The 27,663-nt window shown below is 38.1% G+C and overlaps 1 protein-coding gene across 1 annotated transcript; it reads left to right on the forward strand.

Moving 5' to 3' along the window:
• The first annotated feature begins 1,061 nt into the window (after positions 1 to 1,061).
• Positions 1,062 to 27,271, forward strand: LOC108677209 (MAM and LDL-receptor class A domain-containing protein 1). The gene is made up of 16 exons (XM_018165397.2): positions 1,062 to 1,473; positions 17,412 to 17,542; positions 17,907 to 18,007; positions 18,662 to 18,930; positions 19,188 to 19,364; positions 19,631 to 19,787; positions 20,194 to 20,378; positions 20,985 to 21,069; positions 21,787 to 21,960; positions 22,209 to 22,317; positions 22,578 to 22,761; positions 23,139 to 23,226; positions 24,320 to 24,478; positions 24,901 to 25,115; positions 25,842 to 26,007; positions 26,525 to 27,271. The coding sequence occupies exons 1-16, from the start codon at positions 1,348 to 1,350 to the stop codon at positions 26,560 to 26,562; spliced, it is 2,364 nt and encodes a 787-aa protein (XP_018020886.1). The 5' UTR covers positions 1,062 to 1,347; the 3' UTR covers positions 26,563 to 27,271.
• The last annotated feature ends 392 nt before the right edge of the window (positions 27,272 to 27,663 follow it).

Raw genomic sequence — 27,663 nt, forward strand, 5'->3', positions numbered from 1 at the left:
CAGCCTCCCCGAGTCCCTGATAGGCTGATAGCATCGTTGACGCTCCGACTCAGTCTCCAAGTATGAACGGCTGAACGCCTTCAAGCTTCAACTTTCAAGAACAGCTACCTACGGTAGATGTCTAGATGAAGCTATGCAGGACTGCAGGAGCATATGTTCAGAGTCTTCAGACAGTTCAGTCTAGAAATGCTTAGCAACTTACGGACCAGGCAAAATGCCAGCAGCTATCTCAAACAACGTCAGTTATGGAAAGATCGTGTTTAGAAGGCCAGATCCATTGTGGAATCAGGTCACGAAAAGTCGAAGAATCGGCAACAGGCCATGCACCGCCACCAAAAATCATGGCCGCCGCGTATTTCTTCAGTGCCAATTCTATTCCAAAGTAGACTGGCAAACCTCCGAGGGAGAAAGCCAGTCGTGTTAATAAATAATCAAACTTGAGATAATTATTATTCTAAGTAAATGCAAATGCTAATCCTTCGAAAATAAATTCACCCGTTTTTAGAGGGCTTATACGACAGACATACTTTCGCTGTGAACGCAACGGACTTTCTTCATTTTGCGGATTATTAGTATCTCTGCTAATACTGTGAGAGCATGGTTGAACATCATGATTCAAGACAAAGCGGTTAAAAGTCTGAATTATTCAACTTTGCTTATTTTTGAGCTCATTAAATGATTTTTTGATTTAGTAAATCTAGAGGCAAACGATATTTCCAGAATCCAGATACCGCAAAGGATTTCTAAAAAATTATTTGTAATGTAATAAAAATTAGGAAATTGATTGTTCTTTATATTTTAATTGTCACTATTTTCGAATGTCAAAATTATCGGCGCAAACAATATTACGGCTTTTTGAGCGCTCATATTAAGTTATTTGAGATTTTTTCACGTGTACAGCCTTAAATGTAGTGCACACATGATGCACGTTGATAACAACTCCGTTGTGCTTAGATTTTCTGAGGAACATCAGCGGATTCTCCTGGGTGTTGAGGGTCCCAACTCCTTGCTGCATTGATAAGCATGAAGAACACGTTCAGACTTCAGTTCTTCGTGAGCCAGCGCTGCGTAAGGTGGATGCTACTGCTCGGCAGCGTATCGGATAACGCACGGTTTTCCAGAAACTTTCTCTATCCCATGCAAACCTGAAATTTTACGTAGAAGGGAATAAAATAAGCTAAATAATATTGGATAGCATATATGAGTCTCCTTATATAACAAACTAAAGTGATTGGCGTCAGATTTGCATTATTTGATTCTTCCAAACAATATCTCGTGCATGAATTAAATTGTTAAAACTCGCGTGTGACCAAAACTGATTCCCATCAAGCTCCATTCTTCAACTCCATGAGCAGCAAAAATATGGGCGTGAAATGTGTCTTGTCAGTTGCGTCGTTGTTGCTGCTTCACGTGACATCTCAGTGCAGGGGACAGTCACTCAGCAGAGTCATCAAGCCTGGAGACCAGAGCGCCGTGAGTATTCGAAAAGTTTTTATTTTTATATGAACTGAAACATGAAAATAATATCTTGAACACTTGCATCAACGAGGGATTGAAATTTTCCTGGATTTGTTAACTTTGATCAATTTGATGAAGACGTACCGTACCTGTTAAACACGTCTCAATTGACCTATTGTCAGTTATCGCACTGTTATGACGCAAGCTTTAACAAATGCGCTTCGTTTGTTTTCATGCGATAACATAAATTACTGTAAAATTGGGCAATAATATATAAATCTCTCAACATCTGTCGTCATTTGGCTGGACACCTTTACCTGATTTGCAGTCATATAAAAAATTCAAACAGTCAATTAAAGTAAAAGTCATATTATTTAAACGAGAATGAGCACTTGGCACATCGTAAAAGAGCATTCCTGGGTAAATGTTCACAATAGCAAATAAAACCCCTATGCCAGGGCTGTGCGCATTAATTTCCTTTGGCTTGCATTGGCAGAACATAGTTTTGTTAACAGCAAAATCTTCAAAATATTTTTTTATTCAGATCGTACTGGTGTGATTCACCATGAATTTCTGTGAGACGGAACACTGTGTGCATGATTATATATCAACCTTCTTATATTGTGATGATTATTGTTGTTTCGTTGAGAAAATGACGTGTCATCTATGTTTTCAAAGTTTCGAGGATGAATAAATGGAGCTCGTTTTAGTGCTGTATCTAGGCGATTTTTTTGGGGGGGGGGGGGGTTCGATACTATCTCTGAATTTGCCACCTATACCAGAATTATTTTATTAATGATTTAGTATCACTATTGATTTTCAGCATGCCTCATGTAGATCAAATCAATTTTTCTTTAAGAACCCGTCAATAGTTTTATGGGATATAAATATTGAAATCGCGTGATTGCTTTCATCGCAAATCTATCAAGGATTTAAAAGAAATCAAAGAAAATAGCCAAAAAATTCACCATTTCTTATGACAGAAAACATTTCGGAGTCCAGCTCCATCGTCAGTTGTAAACCCTAGAACATAATTACAAACAACAAGGAAAATAAAATTCACACTGATGATATCAAAACCTAAATCGTCAAGTGGGAGCCTATAAAAATTAAGTTTACATGAGCAGACAAACTTATCTACTCACAATTTCCTGGGAATAGGAATTGTAAGCGACATTTAAACTTGGTTTCTGTTTAAAAATATACCGGGATTTTAAAATTTTAAACAGAAGCCAAGTAAATGCCGCCTACAGTTCCTATCACTTTAAAATTGTAAATAGATAGGTTTGTCTTCTCGTTTTTACCTCATTCTTATTTGTTTTCATTTGACAATTTAAGTTTTATCATCTCCAATGTGAATTTTAGTTTTCTTATTGTTTGTGCATATGTTCTAATTAAGTTACGTTCTAAGCCGTTCTAAGTTCTAAGCCGGACTGGAGGTACGTTTCAGAAACAAGAAAGAAGTTTTCTAAACCGTTTTCTCTCATAGGTAATGGTGAATTTTTTGTTGTTTTCTTTGCTTTTAAATTCTTGCTTATAATTTGATATCAAATTTGCATACCTCTCAATGAATCGTAATCCTCTTGTTAAAGTATTTCTATTGGAGAGAAACTGGATACTTTAACCGGGTATACGGTATACGAGACACTGTAATGACGGATATCAACGTCAACCACGGTACGCTTTAATGCAAATAGTTTCACGAGTGCTGGAAAGGAAGATGAGTATCGAACAACGTGTACACCCGTTTTGCTTGACCTAGCTGCTCACATGTGTGCGCTCAGTTTTCGACCGCGACAGTTACAAACGCACTTCTCAAAAATGCGCATCCCGTTGCCTCGGCGCGTATGGCCAAGCTGTAACCAGCCACGGCGCCTTACAGTCTAAACCTCTTCACATCAATGACGACAAATTTGTGCCTCACTGTTGTCTAGTTCCTTTCAGAAAAACGATCGTTTTTCTGATTTAGCTGTTATTGTGATGTAAAACGTATCGAAGAGAATAAATTTCCTTCCCGAATAAATAAAGTATGTCACGTATGAACTAAAAATGTGAACGTCAGAAACATCACTTGTTTTTTTACGCTCTGATGATATTTACATTAAATGAGCGTATAAACACATACCTAATTTTTATAAAAAATTTCTGGCTTTTTTCCTGTTTTTACTGATCATGAATTGTATTATATTACCCTTCCCTGTTCGACCATTTCGCTGTATCCTACCAGAATTACGCGCATCGGTCTTAACCTAGGCAAATAACTGCCAACTCTTTAATTGGATGTGTTTTTCAAATTCTGCTCGCATACAGTTATTTGGCCGTGTATATTAAATGTATCATTGCAGAATGAATTGGAATGGTTGTGATGGGCTGATCAGGTGTATATCCAAGATGCTTATATTGCCGGGAGATTAAATGGGAATTTTATTTTTAGGATTGGTAGAATCCATTGACATTGAGACGTGGAGGTGAAACTTGAATATAAAAATTGAAAGGGATTTACACTTTGGTAAGTGGAAAATTTCTTTAGAAATAAAAAAGTTCACGTTTCCTTTATATTTCAAACTTTACTTTGGTGGGAGTTCCGTGCTGAATGTGGGTTGGAGAGGGTTGCTCATCTATTATTGTTGTTTGATATTAAAATTATCAACCGGATTCGGGATGATTAGGTTTGTGATAACCAAATTCGGGATTTGGAATAACGGGATTTTCATATCGCAAAGATTATATCCCGAGGCCACGCGGGGCTAACCTATTTTTTAAATTTAAAATTATGTTTAATTTTAGTAATCTAGCATCGCATTTAACATCGCATTTAACAAACTCAGCTGTTCCATAGAGACATGGAACGTTCATCAGTGATAGAAACTAAAGTAAGATCGGGCAATCCTTCATGTTCCGCCGTGTAATCAATTGCTCCGTAATTCAATCCTAGACATCTCATGTGGGAAAAGAACCTCGAAAGGCACACACATCCCGAATAAAAGAACGAATTTAATTAAAGACAATCCTCTGCGTTCCTAAATGCAATAAATTTTATTCCGATGGGAATGCTATTAGCTGGGGACTCCATAAATCTGACATCCGTATACCTGTGGTCATTTTCCTCCATCGGAGACGCAACGAACTCTCTCCCAGGGGGCTCAGCGATTGTTTGGTTCTGTCTGCCTAAACTTAAACTGAAAGGGTGGGCGGCAAGCTAAGCATTTATCAGCATCATGTGTGAGGGAATTCCGTTTGTTCAGACTTTGATATTTTTTAATTACATAAAAAATGACTCATTGGTATATATGTACCAAATTAGCTGTATGCAGCTCATTCTCATTCCTAGCTGAACTTAGTTTTTTTTTCTCTTTGATTTCTCTTAAATAAATTATTTTTTGGCACCATCACTACGGTCAGACTAAAAATGTACCGAAAGTTTTTCTCGAACGATGAATTTGTTATAAATAGAATTTCTTGCTGAAAGTTGAGTTGTGAATGAAATATATGTGAAAAAAGACTGCGAAAGGCTGGTTAGGATAAACAATATACTCCGGAAGCTAACTGCTTACCAGTTTAACTGTGACCGCAGGACAGTAAATTATTTTAACTTTTGTTTCCACACTGGAGAAACCAAGCGTCGTGAGATCATGGCTGTCGTGCGAGGTTTGCGCAGAGACGCCGCGTTGTTGGGAACCGATGCTCTTTTGTTCCCAGGCCTGTTTCGCGCAACTATGTTCAAATTATGTATTTTTTAAATAAAAAAATTCTAAGATTGTTTTGTAAACGTCTGCATGATGTACAAGTAGTCTATTCGCAATGCGCAGCTCCAATCTGAGCCCATAAATAAATTATTTCCAGCCTAGTGAAAATTAAAGTACAAGAAGAAATATACAGATCATTTCTCGAAGTTCTCTGCTAGCTGTTAATAGCTTGGTGGCGTTTCCTTATCGCAATGTTTCTATTTATAATATAACGTGTATTAAATCAAGTATATCATATCCGAATTTAGTGACGTAATTTCAAAATAGTGAAAATAAACAAAATTTAATACATACTCAAAGACAACGTTTATTACAACTCTAATTTATTTGCCACCATTCGTTTCACTTTTCCGCCAGCTGTCGAATTCACGCATCGTGTGATTTCAAATAGTTACACAGATTTTCACTCTTCGTATAACACTCCGCAAACTGTTTCAATGAAATACAGAAAATAAGATATATCGAAAAACTGGAGCTACAATAACACGTAGTCTGTCACGGTTTCAAAGGAAATATTCTAAGGTCGTACGTTATAGTTCCTCGCCTTTCTGCAGTCGCGCCATTCGCGAACCATGAATGGCAACCACGTGTAGTTTGATCCACCCACGGCCTGTCTACTTCTACTTCCGGATATGAAAATCTCAGTAATTTGTACTAAAAATGTCTTTTTAAAATGCTGATAATCATAAATAATTTCAATGTTTCTGGAACCAAATATCTTTAAACAATTTTGTGCAGAACAATAATAAAGTCAGTGCAAGGTTTTTCATGGAACATAAGCAGAACACTTCTTCTATAACAGGAAAAAGCGTCGCTTGGTTTAATACAAAATTTATGCGCAGATAAGATTTTTCTGTGTTATTCTAATAACGGAATTTAATAATGAGCTGTGTTCGTTCACATGAGCAACTTTGAAGCTGAGCGGTCCAAGGCCACTCCAAACCATCTTCGTTTTGAACGCTGAAAATTACTTCTAATTACGGAAGCCAAGTTGAATGTTTTGAACAATATTTATTGCGTTGACATGTCGTAAAGTATAACGACTCGGTGATGTGGACTGGAAATTACGTCGTTGTGCCGGAACAGCCATTTTTCTTGCAGCGATGATCGACCTACGAAAAAAACGATAAGATTGTTCAACAAGAGAACGTGCGAACATTCCTCATGGACATGAAATTGGAATTTTATTTCAAGCCCATTTGATGCGTAGTAATGTAAAATCTTGAAAAGGTTCGTAATAATATCAATGAATAAACGTTCAATTATATTCCAATATTTATCTTAGAATTTAGCCAACTTTTAGTAAAATAAAAACATACACGAAGCATACCGTTCACCTATCCTGAGAATAATTAATAAATTTTTTAATGCTATCTTTTGCCCATTTTTTGCACATACAAGCGTGTTTGGCGCTCATTCCTTAAGATCTTGCATGTGTTTCAAGACATCTTCATTGTGGGACGCATTAAACTCATCAAAAATTCATGTTTACTGTGTAGGCACGCTACACTTTAAAAAATACTCATCTTTAAAATTTTTCAATAATAAAACTTATTCGTGTTAAAAATAGTTCTCTTACTAAAACGCAACTTACGTTCAACAAAAGAATTTTTAATTTAATGGTTAATTGTTTGGCAACAGAAGCCTTGCTAAAAACGTTTATGTTTGAGAAAAAATAATTGATGTCTATGTTGTCGGCCGTTGAGCAGCAAGCGTTTCCTGAACTACGAAGGACGTTTGCTTCGGGCGCCGCAACACAAACTGAGTCAAGAGGATGCGTCAGGAATCACTGTTTTCTAGGTATCCTGATTGTCATTGTAATTCTTTTAATTATACGCTTCTCTTTTAATTGGTGATGGATATAAATTATTTGATCACAGTACTCAACAGTCATTTAGGGCTAGTTTAATAACTTGAACGATTGTTTTAAAAAAATAAGAGTGATAAATTATTCTACGACCGATATTCTTCTCCACTATGGGCTGTGAACTCTATTCACTGTCTGTGTTTTGCCTTTTGCTCGCCACTTAATTTTAACACCACAGTTAATTTTATTTGTATTCATTTGACTGAATTTTCGAATGACGGTTCAGTTCACAAGTGATTTTATCCCTAAATCGCAGCGTAGCCTGACCGGCGCTGAAAGGAAGAGTGAGCACTCAATTTATTGTGTGCGAAATCAGGTTCGCTCATTATGCAGCAGCTTCTTTGCCGTGTCTCAACTAATTTAGACGAGGCAAGTAAAAGTTTCACTCTCACTAGTTTTTGAGTGGTCTATGAAACGTTTTCGCAATAGAACTCAATTTTCATTTTATTACTGGAAAAAGAGTTAAATACGTATGTTCAAATATCCGATATTATAGTTAATTTAGAGTACAATAAGGTTTTGTATATGATTTGGCGCTGTCACTACCCAGAGGAAAGCTGCACTACGAATACGAATGAGCTACGAATAAAATTATCGACAGTTATTTTATTCGTGGACCATAAAACAACTTTTAGTAAATGCACAGAGTGAACAACCGCACACTCTGTGTTCGTGACTCACGCAACCGACGAACGCATGTCAGGACTACGTCACGCAACCGAAAAGAAGAGTCGTCGCGCTCAGCGTGCGTGCGCGCGGTGAAAACAGGCACCAACCGCCACGTGGTGGGTTCCTCTTCTGAGACACCGAAGCAGGAAGAAAGTTTTACTCGCAACGGTCAAAACTAGCGAAGGAATTTGGCGAGTGATTTTTTTCCAGATGCCCTTCGCTGACCTCAAGATATGCGCTCGTCAATTTTGATGCAAACGCTGGTCAAACTTTCGTGAAACGAGTGTTTATTTTTCATGCAGTCCGATATTGTTGCGACAAGTCATTATTGGTGGACAAATGACTGCCATGGGACGTTCGTTAACTGGATAATACGTATGGAAAGCGCGTTTCCTCGAGGCTATTATCAGTTTAGATTGCAATTATGCTGGTGGTCAGGTCCAGTCTCCATGCATCTTTCTGTAAGGAAAGTCGAAAGTCACAGAAAATGAAAACGTCAAGGTTGTAAAATGATCAAAATTTTTTGTTGTTTATCTAGATTACATGCGCTAAGCGCATGGACTGTCCAGAATAAATGACTCCGCTTGGTCCTCAATTTGCATTGTAATCTGGGCAATCTGGTTGAAAGTAGACGTGTACCTGAAAATTTTCATAACTATACTACGCAACATTTCATACAAAATCGTGTGAAAATTAAAACGAGTCATTGAAAAGTCCAAAATAATTGTATCAACTATTCCCGGGATTGAAAGATACATAAATATTGGAAATTTTGGGCAGAAGTTGTTCGTATCTAATGCACGTTTCGTTGAAGATCAGAGGTATTTCTTAATAATTTTTAAATTGCTGTTAGAAATTCTGTAAATTAGGCTTTTACTAGAATTCGATTCCCCTCTGATCTTCAACGAAACATGCATTAAATAACCATAAATGTCTATAGTTGTCAAATAATTTCTAGGATAAATTTAAACAAGCTATACTCTAAAGTTAAAAGTATTCATACACACACTATTCCTTCCCAACCTTTCATTGAAATTGATCTGCCAACCCTATATTATTTTCTCCATTCCATGGGACGTTCTACTTGCACTTTCTGCATTAGGTAACGTATTATGGAAATAATTACAAGTGAGTATGGCGTAATGGACGGAGTTTGCGTGATATTCTTGCTCCCAATAATTGAAGTGCGTGCGCTTGACGCTGGTGCGTGCGAATTGCAGAAACCAGCGAAAGGTTTTATGAAGTTGACTTGAGATCAAAGCTACCAATTCACGTACTAATTTTTAAAAATAATGATATTAAAATGTGTATACTGCAAAATGGTAATGTTATGTTTGCGATTTTTTATTTTAGCTGAAACGTTAATAGAAAAGAATCGCGTATATTTTTATGTGTGGGGCGAACGTCAAACTTATCACGTAACTCAAGCTGAGAAGCAGCTTACAAATAACAGTTGCTACTTCCAATGCTTTATTACCTACGGCTAAAATGTTATAATATTTAAAGCGTTCGGCAACTAAAAGAAATAATATTTAAGTCATGGTGCATACGCACCCATGTATAATGGATGGGCGTATCCTGGCAAGTATTCACTGAAGTAAGAAGCAGAGTTGCTGCAGCATCTCGCACAGCACTCTCGCTCTCGCCTTGCTCACGGACTTCCACACATCGCCGTAATCACTATAATACTGGCGTTGAATTTTTACCAATGCAGAATTTCGTTCGTATTTATCAGTTCCTTTAAGTTCAATAATAATTTTTATTTTCTTAAGGCCATGAATAATAATTTTTAATTTGTGTTTTACGGAAATTTTCTAGTGCCTTGAATATAATGGGTTTGAAGAAAATGCCTTCAGAGACAATAGCTTGCCAGTAATCGCATTGAGATTAATTTGAATTAATTTACTTCGACTTCGACGATAGACTTCATTGAGTTCTTAGACTTGGTTTGTTTGAATATCGAACCGTATTGCTCATATCAACCATGCACTGCTTTATTTTAATTTGTCAACAAAAAAACGGGTAATAGGTTTGCATAGAAAAATTCTCACGAGAGACCAGCGCAGAAGGCTCCTCGCTTGTATTGTCCTCTGATAGGATATATTTTTCTCATTTGAAATGTCATTGCATAGATGCTGTGTAATAATTTCAGCATATTTTATTTTAAAATTGTGGGAAAATTGTCGAATTTTGCAGTATTTTACAATTGTAAAATATGTTTTTACGAATGAAGGTAATATTTATCCTGAAATTCACGAATCTACTTCCTGAACCATTGTTTACCGTATAATCGACCGCAGTAGAATTTAAACTCTTTCCCACGCTGTATGTTATTCAAGACTTTTTTACAGCCCAGACATTTCCGAACTCAGCGCTTATCCAAAAGTGATCATCATGTAACTTCAGACTATGAAGTGTTTTTATACTCGATCGCGTTTCCTACTACCGAGGCAAACATTTGCTGGAGATACATGCCGATTTTATAAGCCAGAACTTGAAAAAAGATTATTACTATTAAATTAATGTTATGAAATGTTTTTAAAAACATAATCAGTCCAAGTGATGACTCGTCGCGCAATCATATGCTTTTCATCATATTATGCCTAATTACTTATTCTTACATCATTATATTTAGCCTACTTGTTAAATGAATATCTCCAAAAGGTTTCGACTGAGACGTTCTGAAAAGGTTACGTTCACTGAAACACTTGTATAACGCAGCATGGGAGAACTCGTACTCTTGAGTTGCTGTAATTATTTCCTCAATAGATTATACAAATTGCACGAAGAATTTTCCCTGAAGACGGGCAAGTCGTGGCCGTGTTTCCCAAGAACATATTTCGGGGGAATTTTTTCCATAAATTCAAGAGGCAAAGCTGCTGGTGACCTTGCTTCCCTAGACATTCCGGGTCGTCGATCAAAGGCGTAATGCGGTACAGAGTGAAATAAATGACATGCTTCCGCTTGTGAAATACAGCCAACCACATGATCTAGTAATGATCATGATCACATTATCATGATTGCGGAGTAATGACGTATAGTAAAAAACGGTCCAGAAGACTGGTGGGTTGTAGCTCTTGTTGAGTTCCCTGCCCTGCCCTGTAGCTCCTGTTGAGTTCCCTGAAATGTGACTGATGATTGAAGGACGGGAATTGAAGTCTTTCAACAATCCTAAGCTGGTTGATGCAAAACCTTGAAGGTAAGACAGTAAAAAGTTTTATGGGTGGCACTGAGCGCAGATTTACTTACGCGGTCTGCTCTCACGGTCTGCGACCGACCTTGTAATGCAAAACGCAATGTGAAATATAGGATGCAAATCCGCAGTAATTGAAGATTGTTGAAGTCACAAATAAACAATGAACAATAATTCAAAATTAATGCCCTAGTGAAGGACGACACGGTGATCAAAAGATTGGTCGTATCCCATTGCGTATGTTATAATGAGTCCGAACAGTTAGCGTGGAAACAATAATGAACTTGGATTAAAACAAAAATTATGCCTGAGATGCCAATGGAAAATTTATGGCAGAAAAATTTAGGTTTGATTTAAAAATTTGAACTTCTTTCTTGGACTCAATCCACAACTTGAGCTTGAATATGTTTTTCAGCACAAGGTTCAATGTGAAATGAAACGGCATAAATTAATTTATAAATTAAGTTTGAGATTTCATTACTCTTCTGGGCCCATACTTTCAAAACTCGCTAAGTGAACGTAAGTACTTACGCTCTATTTTCTTGACTATGATTGGTGGATTTGGCTTGAAAGGCCATCAATGATTGGCTGATGAACTTACGATCTCTTAACTTTTTTTGAAAGTATAGGCCCAGAGCCAGAATATTTTAGGATTAACAGAAAAACAACGTTACACAGAAAAGGTCAAGCGAATTTTACCCAACCTACATATAACATAAATAAAAGTATTAATTACCTATGCTTCTGTTGTTAGTAAACTTCGGGTTGCACCTCTAATAAGAGTATCTATGCATTCGCAGAAAGCCCAGCCAACATACTGTAAATGAGCTACATTACCATTTACCGTACATCAATCTGTACATTAATGGCATTAATCTGCACATTAATCGAATGAACGAATTGTCCCTCATGGCATAATAATATTTCTGACGACACTGCCGTGCAGATCCGCGGTTCTGAGGTAACGTATTAATGTCTGTGCAGCTGATCACGCGTCACTCGTACGACCGCACCGCACGCGCCGCTGCATGCGTCGAGTATTTCTCCACATCAGCTTCCGGGTACAAATTTGCATCTTTCTTGTGCTGGAATTTATATTGATAAGGATAAATTTTCTGCGGGAGGGTAAAAGTTTTTATCTTGTTGTATTCCAGAAGAATTTTTCCTGTAATTTGTATTTTTTCACGAAATATAAAAATATTACAAACAACTCAACCTCCGAGCGTATGTCACTGTCATTATTCGTAAGTTGATTTTTTTCTAGAACTATTCCAATTCAGTGCGAGAAATACATGAAAAGACAATTAACACAATTTCACGCACAGCATGACTTCTCCCGCCTATGAAATGTTTTTTGAACACTCATAAAATTTCATGAACAAACTGAAATCAGTATAAATTCTCCATTGAACTCACACATATCTTAACCATCGAGTCCTGAAGCATCACAATGATTTTGCTTGGGATAGAAAAAAATATACTTTGTGCGAAACTAGCCTCAAATATCTTATAGCAAGGCTCAGATGATAATAATTATCATATCACTTACGAAGATCTTCGCTGATTCTATTGTAAGGAATGAGAGCACATGTTTCAATAAATAATACTCCTATGATGGTCGATATCTGACTAATTATTTTAGTTCTCGTTAAGAAATGATCCAGCATATAAACGGATGACGCGGAACACTTTCAGTAGCAGCGCAAGCTATTCTGGGTTAAGGGGCCAGACTCCTGCAATTTGCTTTTGACTTAAATTTTCCTCCACGAGGTTTGCCAGTTTTAGTGCTTGGAGACCTTAACGCAAACTAAGTAGTAATCCACCTATGACTGGCTGGAGACTTCATAGTCTGGATCATAATTATGTCCCAAACCTGAGTTGCTAACTGCAACAATGACTGGATAACAATGATCCAGTAATTTTGATCCATTAGCAAAAGTATTAGGATTCTAAAACGTCCGTGAGATTTTCACACGTCCTAATTTTAATCAACTTTTCAATTGCGTTTCAATGTTCTGAAAGTTTTTAATTTAATCTAGATCACTTTAATATTATGATGAATAAAAAATGAATTCGGGGCGATTTTCAATTCCTATTGTTTAATATTCCTAACAGCCCTAGCAGATTTACTTTCATTTAGGAAGCAACCTGAGAATGTGGCAGTAAAATACGAGTATATGCTTTCCAGTTTTTTCATTTCTTCTCGACAAATGCCTAAGCACAAAGCACAAAAGCCTGAATTGTAGCTTCATTCCAGCAATTGAATAAAAATTGCTTTTATGTAACTCACATTGAACAAATAAACAATAAAAACTAGACAATTACTACTATTTCGTCTTATTTTACGAAGTACAAAAAACTGAAACATTTTACTGGAGACACTACTTAGCGAGAGAAAGAGTCTGCAGGTTCCGTTACACGAGCGCCGTGTTCCGCCCATCCGGCTCTTAGATGTTCCCCGCGTCTCTCTAATGTAGCGCGTACCTGTCTATAGTCTATAGCGACGCGTGTCTCTCTAAAGTAGCTCATATCTCTCTGAAGTGGCTCGTGTCTCTCTAAAGTGGCTCGTATCTCTCTGAAGTGGCTCGTATCTCTCTAAAGTGACTCGTGTCTCTCTAAAGTGACTCGTTCCCTCTCTAAAGTGACTCGTGTATTGAATATGAATTAATTTGAATTGTAACACTTAAACTAAGTCCAACTTCCCAACAGATTGAATAAATGAATTTAATAGAGCAAAAGAAATAAATAAAACGAAATTCAAACGACATTCATACAAACCAAGGGATAGAGAAAAAGGTTTAAAGGAAGATGGTAGATACTTGAACGTTGATGCAGGTCAGTTCACAATCGGTTGAATGGCTGATATAACTGGCAATCGGCAATGATAACTGCATAAATGTTAATCTTTTGAATTGAATCTAGCTTGGATTTACCACTTTGAATTGGATTTGATTTAACACAGATTTTGTCACTGGCGGCACGTATAATTTGATACAATCGATAAGTGATGCTGATGAGGACTGTTTAAGATCCGCGGCAGAACCCCTGATTTAGACTAACACTTATTCTTCGGCTGAATTCAGAGAAGCGGATTCCAGAAGCAAGATAATTCGGGTTTATAGTTTAATAAATAATCTCTAACCTAATACAAATTAACGGTGAGAAATTAGGAATTTCTCACATATCTCTCTGAAGTGGCTCGTGTCTCTCTAAAGTGGCTCGTATCTCTCTGAAGTGGCTCGTATCTCTCTAAAGTGACTAGTATCTCTCTAAAGTGACTCGTATCTCTCTAAAGTGACTCGTGTCTCTCCAAAGTGACTCGTATCTCTCCAAAGTGACTCGTGTCTCTCTAAAGTGACGCGTGTCTCTCTAAAGTGACGTGTGTCTCTCTAAAGTGGCTCGTATCTCTCTAAAGTGGCTCGAATCTCTCTAAAGTGGCTCGTATCTCTCTAAAGTGACGCGTATCTCTCTAAAGTGACGCGTATCTCTCTAAAGTGACTCGGATCTCTTTGAAGTGACGCGTGTCTCTCTAAAATGGCTCATATCTCCATGTAATGTGGCACGTATCTCTCTAATGGGGTTTGTTTCTAATGAATAATTCCGTGTTTTTTAATGCTACTCGAGTCTCTTCAGTGCGGCTCGTCTTTCTTTGAATTCTAAAAGCTAAAAATTTTATTTTATATTAATTCATGTCTTAAGAAAGTAATTATTAGGAGCGAAATTGCTGCAATGTGACAATTCTGCACCGCATGAGACATAATCAATGGATTCTAATGGATTCTTCTTCCATCAACTTAGTCCATTTTCTTATATGAAAAGTCGTTTCTGTTACGAAAAGAAATTTCTCGTCACATAACGTCAGGAACTGAGGATAAAACCACATCTCTTCACAATCATTGATGAATGAATGAGAAAATCTATTTATTATCTACAAATTTCGGTTATAAATGTACTAGTGAATTTGCTTTTGCATTCTATAAATGATCGCATTCAAAAGATCGCTCATATCCTAGTAAAATATTATGAAATCAGTAACCGCATTATCCTAGTTCCGACAATGCCGAGTCGTTGACGTGACTGCAGGAAGCATCTTGATCGATTGGTGTCCTTCGAAGCCTGCGTCCTTGCATTTAATTTCACAGGCGACAAGACCGACTCTCAATTAATTTTTTCTCGATCCTCCATTACGTGGCAAAATGAAAAACTAACAGTTATTGTGTGCGTCATTATGGGCAAAACAAGTCAACGTATGTCCTGCGAGATGAAGCAGTAATTGAGATCGAATTTAACGTCTGTCATGTTGAGTAAGGAAAATACAGGAGAATATTCCTGCTACCCAATTGGGTCGTATGATAAATAATAAAATAATTATAACAAAATACCGGACATTAGTGACGACAATGAATGAAGATGACTGGAAGTTATGTCGTGGAATGCGGGCACGAAATGTTAAAAAAAAGTGAGGATCTATAATGCAATTTGATTTATTTAAATGAATTTTGACCTGCAATAGGGACAGAATTTTTTAAAAATTTAGTAAAGAACCACTTCGAGGCCACGTGGCCAGCGATAAAATGTAAAAGTTCTTATGCTCTTAAACTCAAAAAACAAACCATAAAAATAAATAGTCGCAAAAGACAGTACAAATTTTATTAATTGTCTCGACAGCTCACATTTATCACATGAATAATTTTCCGCTTTGTTAAAAATTGCAAAATATTTGACGTAAGATGGATATTTTTTTTATTAACGGTCCGATCCCATAGTAAACTCATTTATCTAACAATGTATATTAGGCGACTTTATATTTTCAGGGACATTTTAGTGAATTATTGCACTCCTAAAAAAGGCACTGCATACCATGCAACGCAGCGACATAATATTGTGCAGTGCAACTTGCATCACAATTTAACACAGTACTATAGTGCACATCATGCCTCACAATGCAACAAAACACTGTGCAACACACCATGCATCACAATACTGTACTACTCACCACACATCGCAATATTCGTAACACAAAACTGTGCTGCACTCGATACACAAACTCTGCCGCGACGCCGTGAAAGCCTACACCGGAGTCATGCTCTACTTCTGACGCTTCCCATTGGCCGCAAATTAAAACTTTGGCGACAGTTCGAGAAGAATATCAGCCGCAAGGAAAGAAAAGAATGACATCGATGTAATTTACCACCAGAATAATCATGAAGCGGGTCCCATGTAATTAGTGGCTTATCCGTGTCTTATTATTGCACCATCTCTAATTGGCATGCTGGCCATTGTGTTTTTTATCATTAATTGTAAATGGAATCGATAATTAGTTAAATGAAAGTTAGAAAATGAACAAATTTAAATGGTTATGATAAGAATAATATCCAAGTCAATATATGGATAGCTCTGACCAACTTTGTCGAATTCCAGTTAGCATTCGGACATCCATCAAGGTAGAAACTCGGGAATGTTTGTACATTTTAAATGAATGATGAATCAAAATTAAACAATTATTCAAAAGTCATTCGAAATCCACTTAACCATATCTCTTTCGATACATTTTCTCAAATTTCAACTGTTCAACAGCTGAGTGTAAATGATTAAAAAAATCAACCATTTCCCCGACTTGTAAAATAGTATAATGAATGGAGGCAGTAGGGCACCTCTAAACGCTTGTCGGTTGATGTAGTGAAACTTCACGAGATGATGATAATTCCATTTAATTATGAGCTGCTTGCCAGCAACAGGAAGTGGCTGTTATGTCCTAACAGCTTCCTGTAGCGCGGTTAATTTAGTGTAACAGTGCATGGCTTACTTACAAGCCGACTTTTCTAGAGCACATTTATTCGTCCCTTGCTTAAAGTGGTTCGTCAAATGATGGAATAATAATATGGGGTCAAGAAATACTAAACTATAATAAGGGTTAAGTTAATCTATGTCCGCTGTTTACCAGTAACGATCATATGTCAATTAACCTAAGGCAATTCGTTCATTCAATCCGCTTTCTTATTTCTTGAAGATTATTTTAAGCCGTCATCAGTTCACAAAAGCTGCCATGAGTTTATTTGTCTATTAAAAACTTAGACGTAATATGGGTTACGAATAATTTTTTACATGACTTTTTAATATGTCCGTCAGCTTTTTCATGACTTAATCATTCTTTTCTCGTCGGTTATTTCTCACGATCCTATCAATCTCTGTATTGCTAGATACATTGCAAGAAATTCACTCGTTCAATATTTACTGAGTATACTAATGCTTGAACTTACTTGCTTGCTTAGACTTACTAACTTACTTCGATTTGCTTATTTGCTTTGACTTTCTGGCTTGCTTAAACTTACTAATTTGTTTCAACTTACTAACTCACTTCGACTTGCCTATTTGCTTAAACTTACCAACTTGCTTCAACTTACTAACTCACTTCGACTTGCTTATTTGCTATAACTTACTAACTTGCTTAAACTTACTAACTCTCTCCACGTGTCAGCTGGAGCGCCAGGGCCGGCAGCTGGGTGATCCTCTCCACGACGCCGTTGCAGGCCGCATTTGCGACTTCGGTGTTCAGGACGCGACGACTTGGTGCTCCTGGAGGCCTGTTAGCGACGAGGTCCTCAGCCGGTCAGCAACTTGGAGAATTTATACCTGTTTTCAACAAGAATATAATTCATAATACCTATTTTCAACAGTAATATAATTTTTCACATTTGAACAAAGTAAACTCAAACGCGATTTGAACCAAAATAAAATTTCGAACATCGGCACCGAGGAAATTCATTCCAAATTTAAACAGATAAATTTTTGTTAATTTTAAGGATCAATCTTGTATCCATTATTTTGGACAAAACTGTATAAACATATAGAATAATTTTTAGTAAGTTGAACTGATATTACGAATGGTGTTCACAGGCCGTTAGCTTCACTTTCATCCTTATCTCGGCATGAGAGTTTCATCACGGCTATAATTAAGGCTTTATCTCATCAGATCTTCGCTACCATCACAATTAACGTCGTGGACGCTGTCCATGGGAGCGAACTCTCTCTGGGTGGGCGGACCTCGTAACGACACGTCGGGCGACCCCAGAGGTACTGAGTTAAACAGCAGGATAATACAACTAATTCAACAGAATATGCTTCATGGTTTAGTTATATCATTCCCTCATCAATAATTTACTCATTATAATAACATATAATATTAACCATATTTTGGCCTGTAGGCTGTGTCCTCGTTACACAAAAGTCGGATGCATTCTTAATTGAACATTCATGACATCACCAGAACACGACCGGGGATTCCCTAACTTCCTCTAATATACCTAACTACCTCAAATGTTTACGATCCCGTTCAATTTAGGTAAAAGGCAACCTTTGGTTAACGGATGGATGATAAAGTCAATAGCTTGATGGAGGAAGCCCAAATGGATAATTGTCTTGACTGTCCCAAAATCAAAGCAAGCAAGTAGAAATGAATTAATTCAATATGGTTTCTTAAAAAAAATAATTATGTTGGAAAATCGCGCTATGTTTGGCTGAATTTAAAAACTTTAATTGGTTATGAACATTTCCTGGTCTCTTACTGGGTTAGATATATGAATCCAATTGGAAACAACATGATTTTGTCTAAAAAGTTATTTCTAAGCTCTTCGATCGTGATTAATAAAATATACAAAAATCTCTTTACTGCCTGTGATTTTACTTTGAGCAGTAATACGTGAATTCAGCATCAATACATTTTTTCAGGCGGTTATGCTTTCCACGAAACCTCGAGCCAGCCTGGATTCGACGCACGAATGGCGGTAATGGAATCTAATGCCCAGGAGCCAACTGGCGCGTCGGGCAAATGCCTAAAGTTTTGGTATGCCATCGAAGGGCTGAGCGCCAGCGAGCTGAGGGTGCGAGTGCGCAACCTGCAGGACACTGAGTCTATGGTCATCTGGCAGACTAGAGACACGACTCGCGGCGACTGGAAGGAAGGACAAGTACTCTACACATTCACGGATAACCACACGGTGCGTGTAGTGGTGAATTATATAATAATAATAATTTGTTAATTTCAATGATAATAATATTCTATCATAATAATGATTTTATTGTAGCTGTCTCGTACGTTGCCCTGACCACAATTTTAATTTCTTTTTGCAAATCTGCTCAGCTTGAAGTATTTTTGAAATGACAGTAGTGTTCATGCAAACAAAACTTAACTTGGCACTTTTCCCGCAGCAACAAGCCCCTTCAATAATCAATTTAAGATATATTTTTGTTTCAGTTGGTGCTAGAAGGAGTGCCGGTAGAGGGAGTAGATCCATTCAACATATTCCGTGGACACATCGCAGTGGACGACCTGGGGGTGAGGGAAGGGCAGGAGTGTATCGGTCTGTGCTCCTTCGAAGGCGGCATGTGCGACTGGAACAATGCGGCAACTGATGACTTTGACTGGAAACTGGTGATAATTTAGAATTTTTAGGATATATAATATATATGTCGTGCTTTATGTTGTAGCACTTTATGATGATCGATCCAATTTAAATTATTCACCACAAGATTGCAAAGCGTTTCGATTCAACTTACTTTATGATTTGCTGTCATCATCCCCAGTCATTCCTCATGAACATAATATTCCTAACATGTATGACCCTCAGTATCATACGTGTTTCATTTTAAATACTCAATGCATATAAAATTTCGCATAAAATCCACGTTTGTGCTCAGGGTCGCGGTACCCAGAACCCCATCACGGGTCCACCTAGGGATCGCAACAGCGGGCGCAGCAGTCTGACGGGCGGCGCTTACGTCTACATAGACTCTGACTTCCCTAGACGGCCTGAGGATGTCGCGCGGCTCGAGAGCATTGAGTTTCAGGAGACAGGTGGGTGACATGCTCGCTTCGGGGCGTTTAGTTTCAGGAGACAGGTGGGTGACTTGCTCGCTTCGGGGCATTTAGTTTCAGGAGACTGGTGGGTGACATGCTCGCTTCGGGGCGTTTAATTTCAGGAGACAGGTGGGTGACATGCTCGCTTCGGGGCACTGAGTCTCACACAGAGTTCTGTACAAATTTTACATTAGAATCAATAGGAGATTTCGTGATTCAAATTATGGCGGCTTGCACAAGTTTACCAGAAAATACGTGCAAATCGAAGTTAATTTGAAATAAATTAAGTCAGCTGGTATTCAATAATAAATTGAACGACAAACACATACTCTGGAAAGTCATCTCGCATGACCTGTAACTTCATGCAGCCTTCATGTGCCATAAAATGAGGTGTACCTCGCAGACCCCACGAACCCTCCGTGCATGCGGTTTTACACGTTCATGTCTGGCCGTGGCGTGGGCTCTCTGCGCGTGCTGCTGCAAGACGTCGTCACGCGCAGGGAACGCGTGGTGTGGGCGCTAGCCAGGAACCAGGGCGCCAGGTGGCTAGAGGCGCAGCTGCCGCTGTCGTCTAACACCCCGTTTAAGGTCGGTCTCCGTAGCGGTCCGAAGTACGTATAGCTCTAATATATTACCAAATCTAATATTCTGGTATTAGTCATGTTTCTAATGATAGCTCTTGAACTTATCTGACATATTCGTCGAATGATTGCCCAACTCATACATAGCACGTCATTCCTACGTTCAGAAATTGTCTATGGAAAGTATTTTTTAATCAAATTATCAATAAAAGTATAAAGTTGACTAAGATCGTTGTATTTTACTTCGTTTTAACATTCTATACATAAGGTTGCTCTCATCACTTCTGATTTGCTAAAAGGATAGTGTCTAACGCACATCTCTATTTGAACATCATAGCGCCATTTGAAATTTTTCTTCATGAGGAAATTTGTTTCATTTACGAAGCTCCATTAGTTTTGGTTATCTATTACAAATATAACTAATCAAATAACATTGAGTCATTTATTCGAAGAGGAAAAATATTTATCATAATGCCAGAAATTAGTCAATACAGCAGAGATCTCCCGAGTGAGTGCGGGAATTTACTGCATTGTTTCTAATTATTTTCTCCTTCTGTTTTTATTTCTCTCCCTGTTTCTAATTATTTTTAGTGATCAAGTTCTTCGCGTGCAGATTGTATTCGAAGGCACCGTCGGGACCCCACGGGTGGGCGACATAGCACTCGATGACATTACGATCGTCTCAGGACCCTGCGCCAGTGAGTGGCTCTATTAACATATACATAACATATTTATTAACAAATAATCAGCAGAGTAATTAGACATATATTTACGACTGAGCAGGATTCGTCGGTCGTCAGGACGGACGAATATATTAAATTCATTTGATTACTTCCTTGTTTACGAATAGGTTCGCCTCACTTCCACTCCCATTTTTATCAGCTCTAATATAAATAAACAGCAACGACACAAAGGATGTTCCGACATATCTATGCATCTAAATATTTTCCATAAATAGGCTCTGAGTTACACTATTGTTACCGATATTTTGACGATGGTACTGCCAATTGTGTATGACAGAGTTACATTAGGTTCTGAAAAGAATATTTGAAGGAGCGCTCCTAGGACAAATAGTCTTTCCTTCATCGAGTTTCCAACATTGGATTCTTGTTACACAATTGATTTCCTTGAACGCTCCACCTCAAGCCCCACCTGACTTTCAATATTAATTTAATTTTATATTCACCTGAATAGACAAGTCTATTGAATGCACACAATAGATAACTCTATTTAGGTAACTCAAGTATAAATTCTCAATCAAGAACCCACCAGATATTTGACATTGAAATAACGTCGTTTCAACGTTTTTTCGAGGAAATTAACTCGTAATAAGCATTGTTGCAACGTAATTTGCCTAAAAGGGGCTTGCATGAAATTCATCGCATAATAGAAACTCATGACCACAATTCCCCCAGCGCTGCCAACGAGCGCATCGCCCCCCACGTCCGGGGACTGTACGTTTGAGGAAGGCTTGTGCGGCTGGGCGAACCCCAACGTACGGCAGCGACTCGACGACTTGGACTTCATCCGGATCCAGTCGACGGAGAACTCATTCCCTTCTGCTGACCACACCACGGGCAAACCAAACGGTCAGTGTACAGCCCCACTAGCTTGCTGAGTTTTATATCGTAACATGTTATGAAAATAATATATTGCGAATACAAAGCTAAATTCTCATCCGAATCAAAAATTTGTATCGAGTTCGTTATTAAAACGTTCAGACGGCTTCGCTTATCACGTATTTGATTAATATCAAAACAATGATGATTATAAACTTAGGAAAAAGTTATTCCCATTATCTCAAGAGACGTAGTAATTGACAATGATCGTGCTTCAGGTCACTACATGGCACTGGAGTCGCCGGAGCAGAAGGTGGAGGGTGATCGAGCATGGCTGATCTCGCCCGTCATGACGGGGAGGCGACAAGTCAAGTGCCTCTCATTCTGGTCAGAATGTCGCTCTTTTTAGCCTTTGAATTTGACTATAAACAATATCAACATTTTTCAGTCACCACATGCTACTTTTTGAGGTATTTGATAGAGGTTGCCCTGAAGTTCTGAACCATTATTTTTTCTGTATCTGATAAAAGGTTGTCCCGAAAGTCTGAACCATTATTTTTCTTGTATCTGATAAAAGGTTGCCCTGAAGTTCTGAACCATTATTTCTTCTGTATCTGATAAAAGGTTGCCTAACCATTTCTTTGCAGGTATCTTATGTTCGAACCTCTGACCGACGAATTAGAAACCAAGCTTGGCTCGCTGAGCGCCTTCATCAAACGCGAGGACGCGAGCGGGGCCATCATCCTAACGCCCATCTGGTCGCTGCACAACTTCCAGGGCCTCACCTGGTCCTTTGCTCAGGCCCCGCTGCGGGCTGACGGGGACTTTGAGGTCAAATATAATATCAATTACTGTATGTCTTTCTATTAAAATGAAAATATTATGTCAAACATTATCTTTCATATAGAAAATGACCGATAATGCTTTATTTGGACAGGAGCCGCAGCGGGCGGACGAAGGCTTCGAGATCAAATAAAATACCAATCATTGAAAATGTTTTAGTTACAAAATTATAATGTTGTATTTTCAACCAAATTATTCTTATGGCGCATAACGGGAAACGATATATTTGGATTTCTTGGCTGAATTTATATTGTTTGTCATAATTTTCCAAAAAATCGTTTGCTTCTTCATTTCAATTTACATTCAAATTAAGAGAAGCAATAATGCAAGTCTGTTTTGTTAAGCAAGGTTCTCGGTTGTGGCAGGTCGTGCTAGAGAGCGTCTGGGGCTCCGCCAAAAGCAAAGGCACGCTGGCCGTTGACGACATCACAATATTCGACGGAAACTGTCCCAGTAAGTTGCCTCAATGGGCATCATTGGCAAATCATTATAAAGTGGCATAATTTCCGAGGAAAAAGACAATTAGTATCTTCAGTGTTTTTTTCTGTTTCTTTTGTCGTGTCTTCACGAATGATCACAAAATATAGTTAATCACAAGCGTACGCTGTAAAATGTAATTCGCGATGATACATCACGTCCGTGCAAATTAGCAACAAATTATTTGAAAGAAAGTTTTCTACTCCGTATCAATGACGACTAGTGTACACTCCTATCACGTATCTTGTCTATAGCAGAAAAGTATAAAGCTTGTCTATCAATTATTAACTTGAAATGCAGGACCAAATTACCACATTGAATGAAATTTCAATTAAAAAAACCCCAGGCACATTCTTGAAGGCCATTTTTTATTCTTTATTCACAGAGGAGCACACAAAAATATACATAACAAGAGAACATAAAAATTTGAAGAAAAAAATACAAATTGCTTCCTTGTGAATGCCTGCCTATATAAGCTAAAAAGCTTCACAGGCGATATAGGCGAAATTACGCTCAATGAAACAATAACATAGAATGATACTGAGATAAGTCAATAGGGAACAGAAAGTGCCCAAAGTAAAAACATCCTTATAAACTACACCTTTAATAAAACTGATATGAGAATAAGCAGCTTGGCGACAATTTGCATACAAGGGGGAATTTTTGCCTTGACTTACATGCCATTTCGCTGATCTTTTAAGAAACATTTTTGTTCTAACGTGCAATTAATACCGTAGTGACGCAACGCATCATGCATTCAACGTCTCACCCAACTCATCTGGCTTTAAGATACGCTATTATTATTATTTATGTTTAAAGCATATAGAACTTGGAGTGGCCGAGTGGTTAGAATCATCGAGATTGAAGCAGCGAGTTGGGGGGTTCGAAACCCGCAACAAGCTGTAAAATTTCTGCGGCAAGGTGGCCGGGTGGTTAAGAATCTGCTACAGGTCTACATGAATCAATCATAGCTGAAATCGCTATATTATTTTTCAAACATTATTATTTTGTATTAGGCGAATGGAGGTTAATTTATGTCATAAAATAACTCATTTTCCCTATGCTGCAGCCGTTCCTGACGCGGCCGTGGTGAGGGCAGGCGACTGCACCTTCACTAGAGGGTCGTGCGGCTGGCAGAACCTCACGTCAGACTCCAACTTCTACTGGAACAACGCGTCGCCGAGCCGACGTCCCGTGTCCATGACAGACCACACATACGGCGCTCAGGGTTAGCAACAGGGACCATACAGATGAAATTAGAGTAGATCATGGATCTTGTCACCAATTACAATGATTAGAGTAGACCATGGAAATTGTCACCAATTAGAGGAAGCTTCTTGAGGCAGAGGGCTAGTTGAATATAATATTCAACTATTTCGTCTAAAATGCATTCAATTTGGCGTAATTTAAGGTCCGTATGGGACTACTTTGGTCCGCATTTTACCAATCTCTAATTTAAAACGCAGGAACGGCATCGAACCGACTTTCCCAATTCTTAATTAACATATGTTAGGCAGAACACTGAATCTAGGTTGCGGAGTACATATGTATTATTTGCTTGTCCTATTACTGAAAAAGACAAGAAATTATTTATTTACAAAATTATCCCGCTTAATCGAAAAGAAAAACACTCATAAACATTCTTTACAGTTGGCTACATTTACTTCGACGTCTTCAATCTAAACTCTCGAAGTCAGAAGCTCCAGCTGATCTCCCCAGCTATAGACCCCTCGGCAGATCGAGAACCGCTCTGCTTCACATTTTGGTTCTCTGGGTTCGGTTCAGACGGCAACACGTCACTGGCCGTGTACCAGAAACAAACGGACGATGGTGCGCGCATCAATAGCATCGGCAGCGACATTGTGGTGAGACTTTGAAGAGGAAAATACAACACTGAATATAAACCATCTTTCCGGGAACCTAAGTGCCTGAAGCATCCGTGTTACTAGTAGCGGTGGGGAATCGCGAATACTTTCGATTTCATGGGCGATTTTCAGTTAGATAAATCAGTTTTCAGAAAAATGTTTACAGTCCAAGACTAGATGATCTGGTAATGTCGCGGAACTGTGTTAAAGTCTATCAGTACACCCACTTAATACGTTAATTATTATCGCAGTGTCTCAGACAAATTGCAAATGATACAGCATATCAGCTGCTAATACTATGTATTAATAGAACGCGCCGTTTGTACGGGACCTCCATGTGGTGCTCGATTGCAGACCTCTGCAAGATCACAAAAATAAAATAAAAAGTTAGCTTTTCTATCGTGCAGTTCGAATACATATTTAGCGAATCACGAAACCAATCAACGTTGATTCTTTTGACTCTGCCGAGCATGCCAAATCATCGACTGAACACTAAAAACATTTTTCAATACCTTCATTTCAAGTCTTCAGTTTTCTTCATTTCACCATTTTTGAAAATATAAATTATATCCAAACGTTATTATGTGTACTAACAATTGAGTGCCAGAACATCAAGATAGACTCGGCCATCATCGTAGAATCTCCCTTGTGTCCTCCTGGTATCATCATAGGCTAAGAAAACCATAATTTTCTAACTGATTCTAATATGGAGTTCATTTCCACCAGCAAATTTGGAGCCACAACATCGGCCTGGACGCACTGTCTGGACGCTGGCAGTTCGGCCAGGTGCCGCTGCTCGCCAGTACGAGGTTCCAATTGGTGGTCGAGGGAGCCTCCTTCAACGGCGGCTACACCCTCGACGACTTCAAGATCTACAACGGACTCTGCGCAAGTGAGTTGGTCCCATCATCTTTAGACATGAGTCTGTGGTTGTCACAAGCTCAATGAGATTTAACGTTCCTATGGACAGGGTCCAGGTGCGTACAACCGCCTAGCTCAAGTTATGTCTGTGGGTCTGTTTTTTGGGCCAAATGATTCTCAACGAGAACCTTGAGATCTTTTTATTTTAGCCTGAAACTAGGAGCAAAACGGTTTGAACAGAAGAATCCAAGAACTGTACATTATTTATAGATTATAAAACTTGTGGAAGGCAGTTCAAATAATAATTTACCTACTTTACCTCAACTTGAATGATCGAGATATTGTTTGTGGAAGCTGAAGTTGTGGGACAGAATATTTCATGAATTTATTACCTTTCAGATATCCGGTAGCCCATTCATTAGCCTAGTTTTTAGCTGCCTAGCACGATTATAAACTGCATTATTAAGAGGCACATGATAGAATTATTCAAGTAAATAATTCTCTAGACAGATACTAAACAAATAAAAATCTAATTTTTTCTCTTACAGAACGGCCTCGGGATCATCCAAACTTCATCAGAGTGTAAAAAATAAGTTGACATCTGCGACGAAATGAAAGTGCCTTTAGTTATTTACGTAAGCATCAGTTCTTAAATCCTCTGAGCAAACGTTCATATATACGTTTAGATCTTCGTATTTAGTGTCGATATTTTTAAGGCACAACATAGATAGAAAAATCCACAATTAGTGATCAGTGATACAGTGAGGAAAATATTCCGAACTGAAGCAATGTGAGAGAAAGGCGCGTTTTACTAATTTCGCAGTAATATTAATTCCGAAACCAATTCTGAGACCAAAGACCACAACTTGAAATGCTGTATGACATCTACGAGTAAGACCTGATTAGGTGATGAACAATTTACCGATTTCTAAAACTTAATCGAACATGAATTGCTTTCGCTTGAACAGCGTGCCTGAAATTCTTTCACAACCATACTACCTCAACTTTTTTTCTGGAGTGCATGGAGATCTCACTAACAACATTGGTTGTTTACTGTCATCGACAATTTGTATTGTAACAAAAGTGAATCTTTACAGTTTATGCAGCCGATATAAGCTAGTTAGTTGGCGAGAACTCAACCAGTTCAATGGAATCGTAATTTCGGACGATGTTATGCAATTTTGTGTTAGCCAAACTAACTACTTGAAGCCCCATCGGACAATGGACAATAGTTCCTCTCGATCACATAAAATGTACATAGTAGATTTTACTAAAAATAATCCTTTTCTACCGAGCGCGATCATTTTATTAACCTCTTCTGTCAAAGACAAGGTTGCGACCACAGAAATAGTAGAGTACGGGCAGCTAATATGTAAATGATTAATTAGAGACCATAGACAATGTTTAGTATAGTGAGCATGTATGCAAATGATGTATTGGAGGCTGAATGAGTTGATGAGAATTGAGACAGGTTTTTTTTTTTGCAACAAGCTATTGCAAAAAAAATCATTTTCGTAGGCGTAGAAGTAGAGGAATTGTGTGGTAGCAGAACAAAATCAGATTTTACAGAAAATAGACGCAATAGATTGAATTTGTGCGCTGGATGAATTAGTTGCGGCGACTATAGCGAATAAAACCCAATTACTTGACAAAGAAAAATACCGAATGCAGTAGAACAAAACAACAA

The sequence above is a fragment of the Hyalella azteca genome, unplaced genomic scaffold (genome assembly GCF_000764305.2).
Source record: "Hyalella azteca isolate HAZT.00-mixed unplaced genomic scaffold, Hazt_2.0.2 contig6587, whole genome shotgun sequence".
Classification (NCBI taxonomy): domain Eukaryota; kingdom Metazoa; phylum Arthropoda; class Malacostraca; order Amphipoda; family Hyalellidae; genus Hyalella; species Hyalella azteca.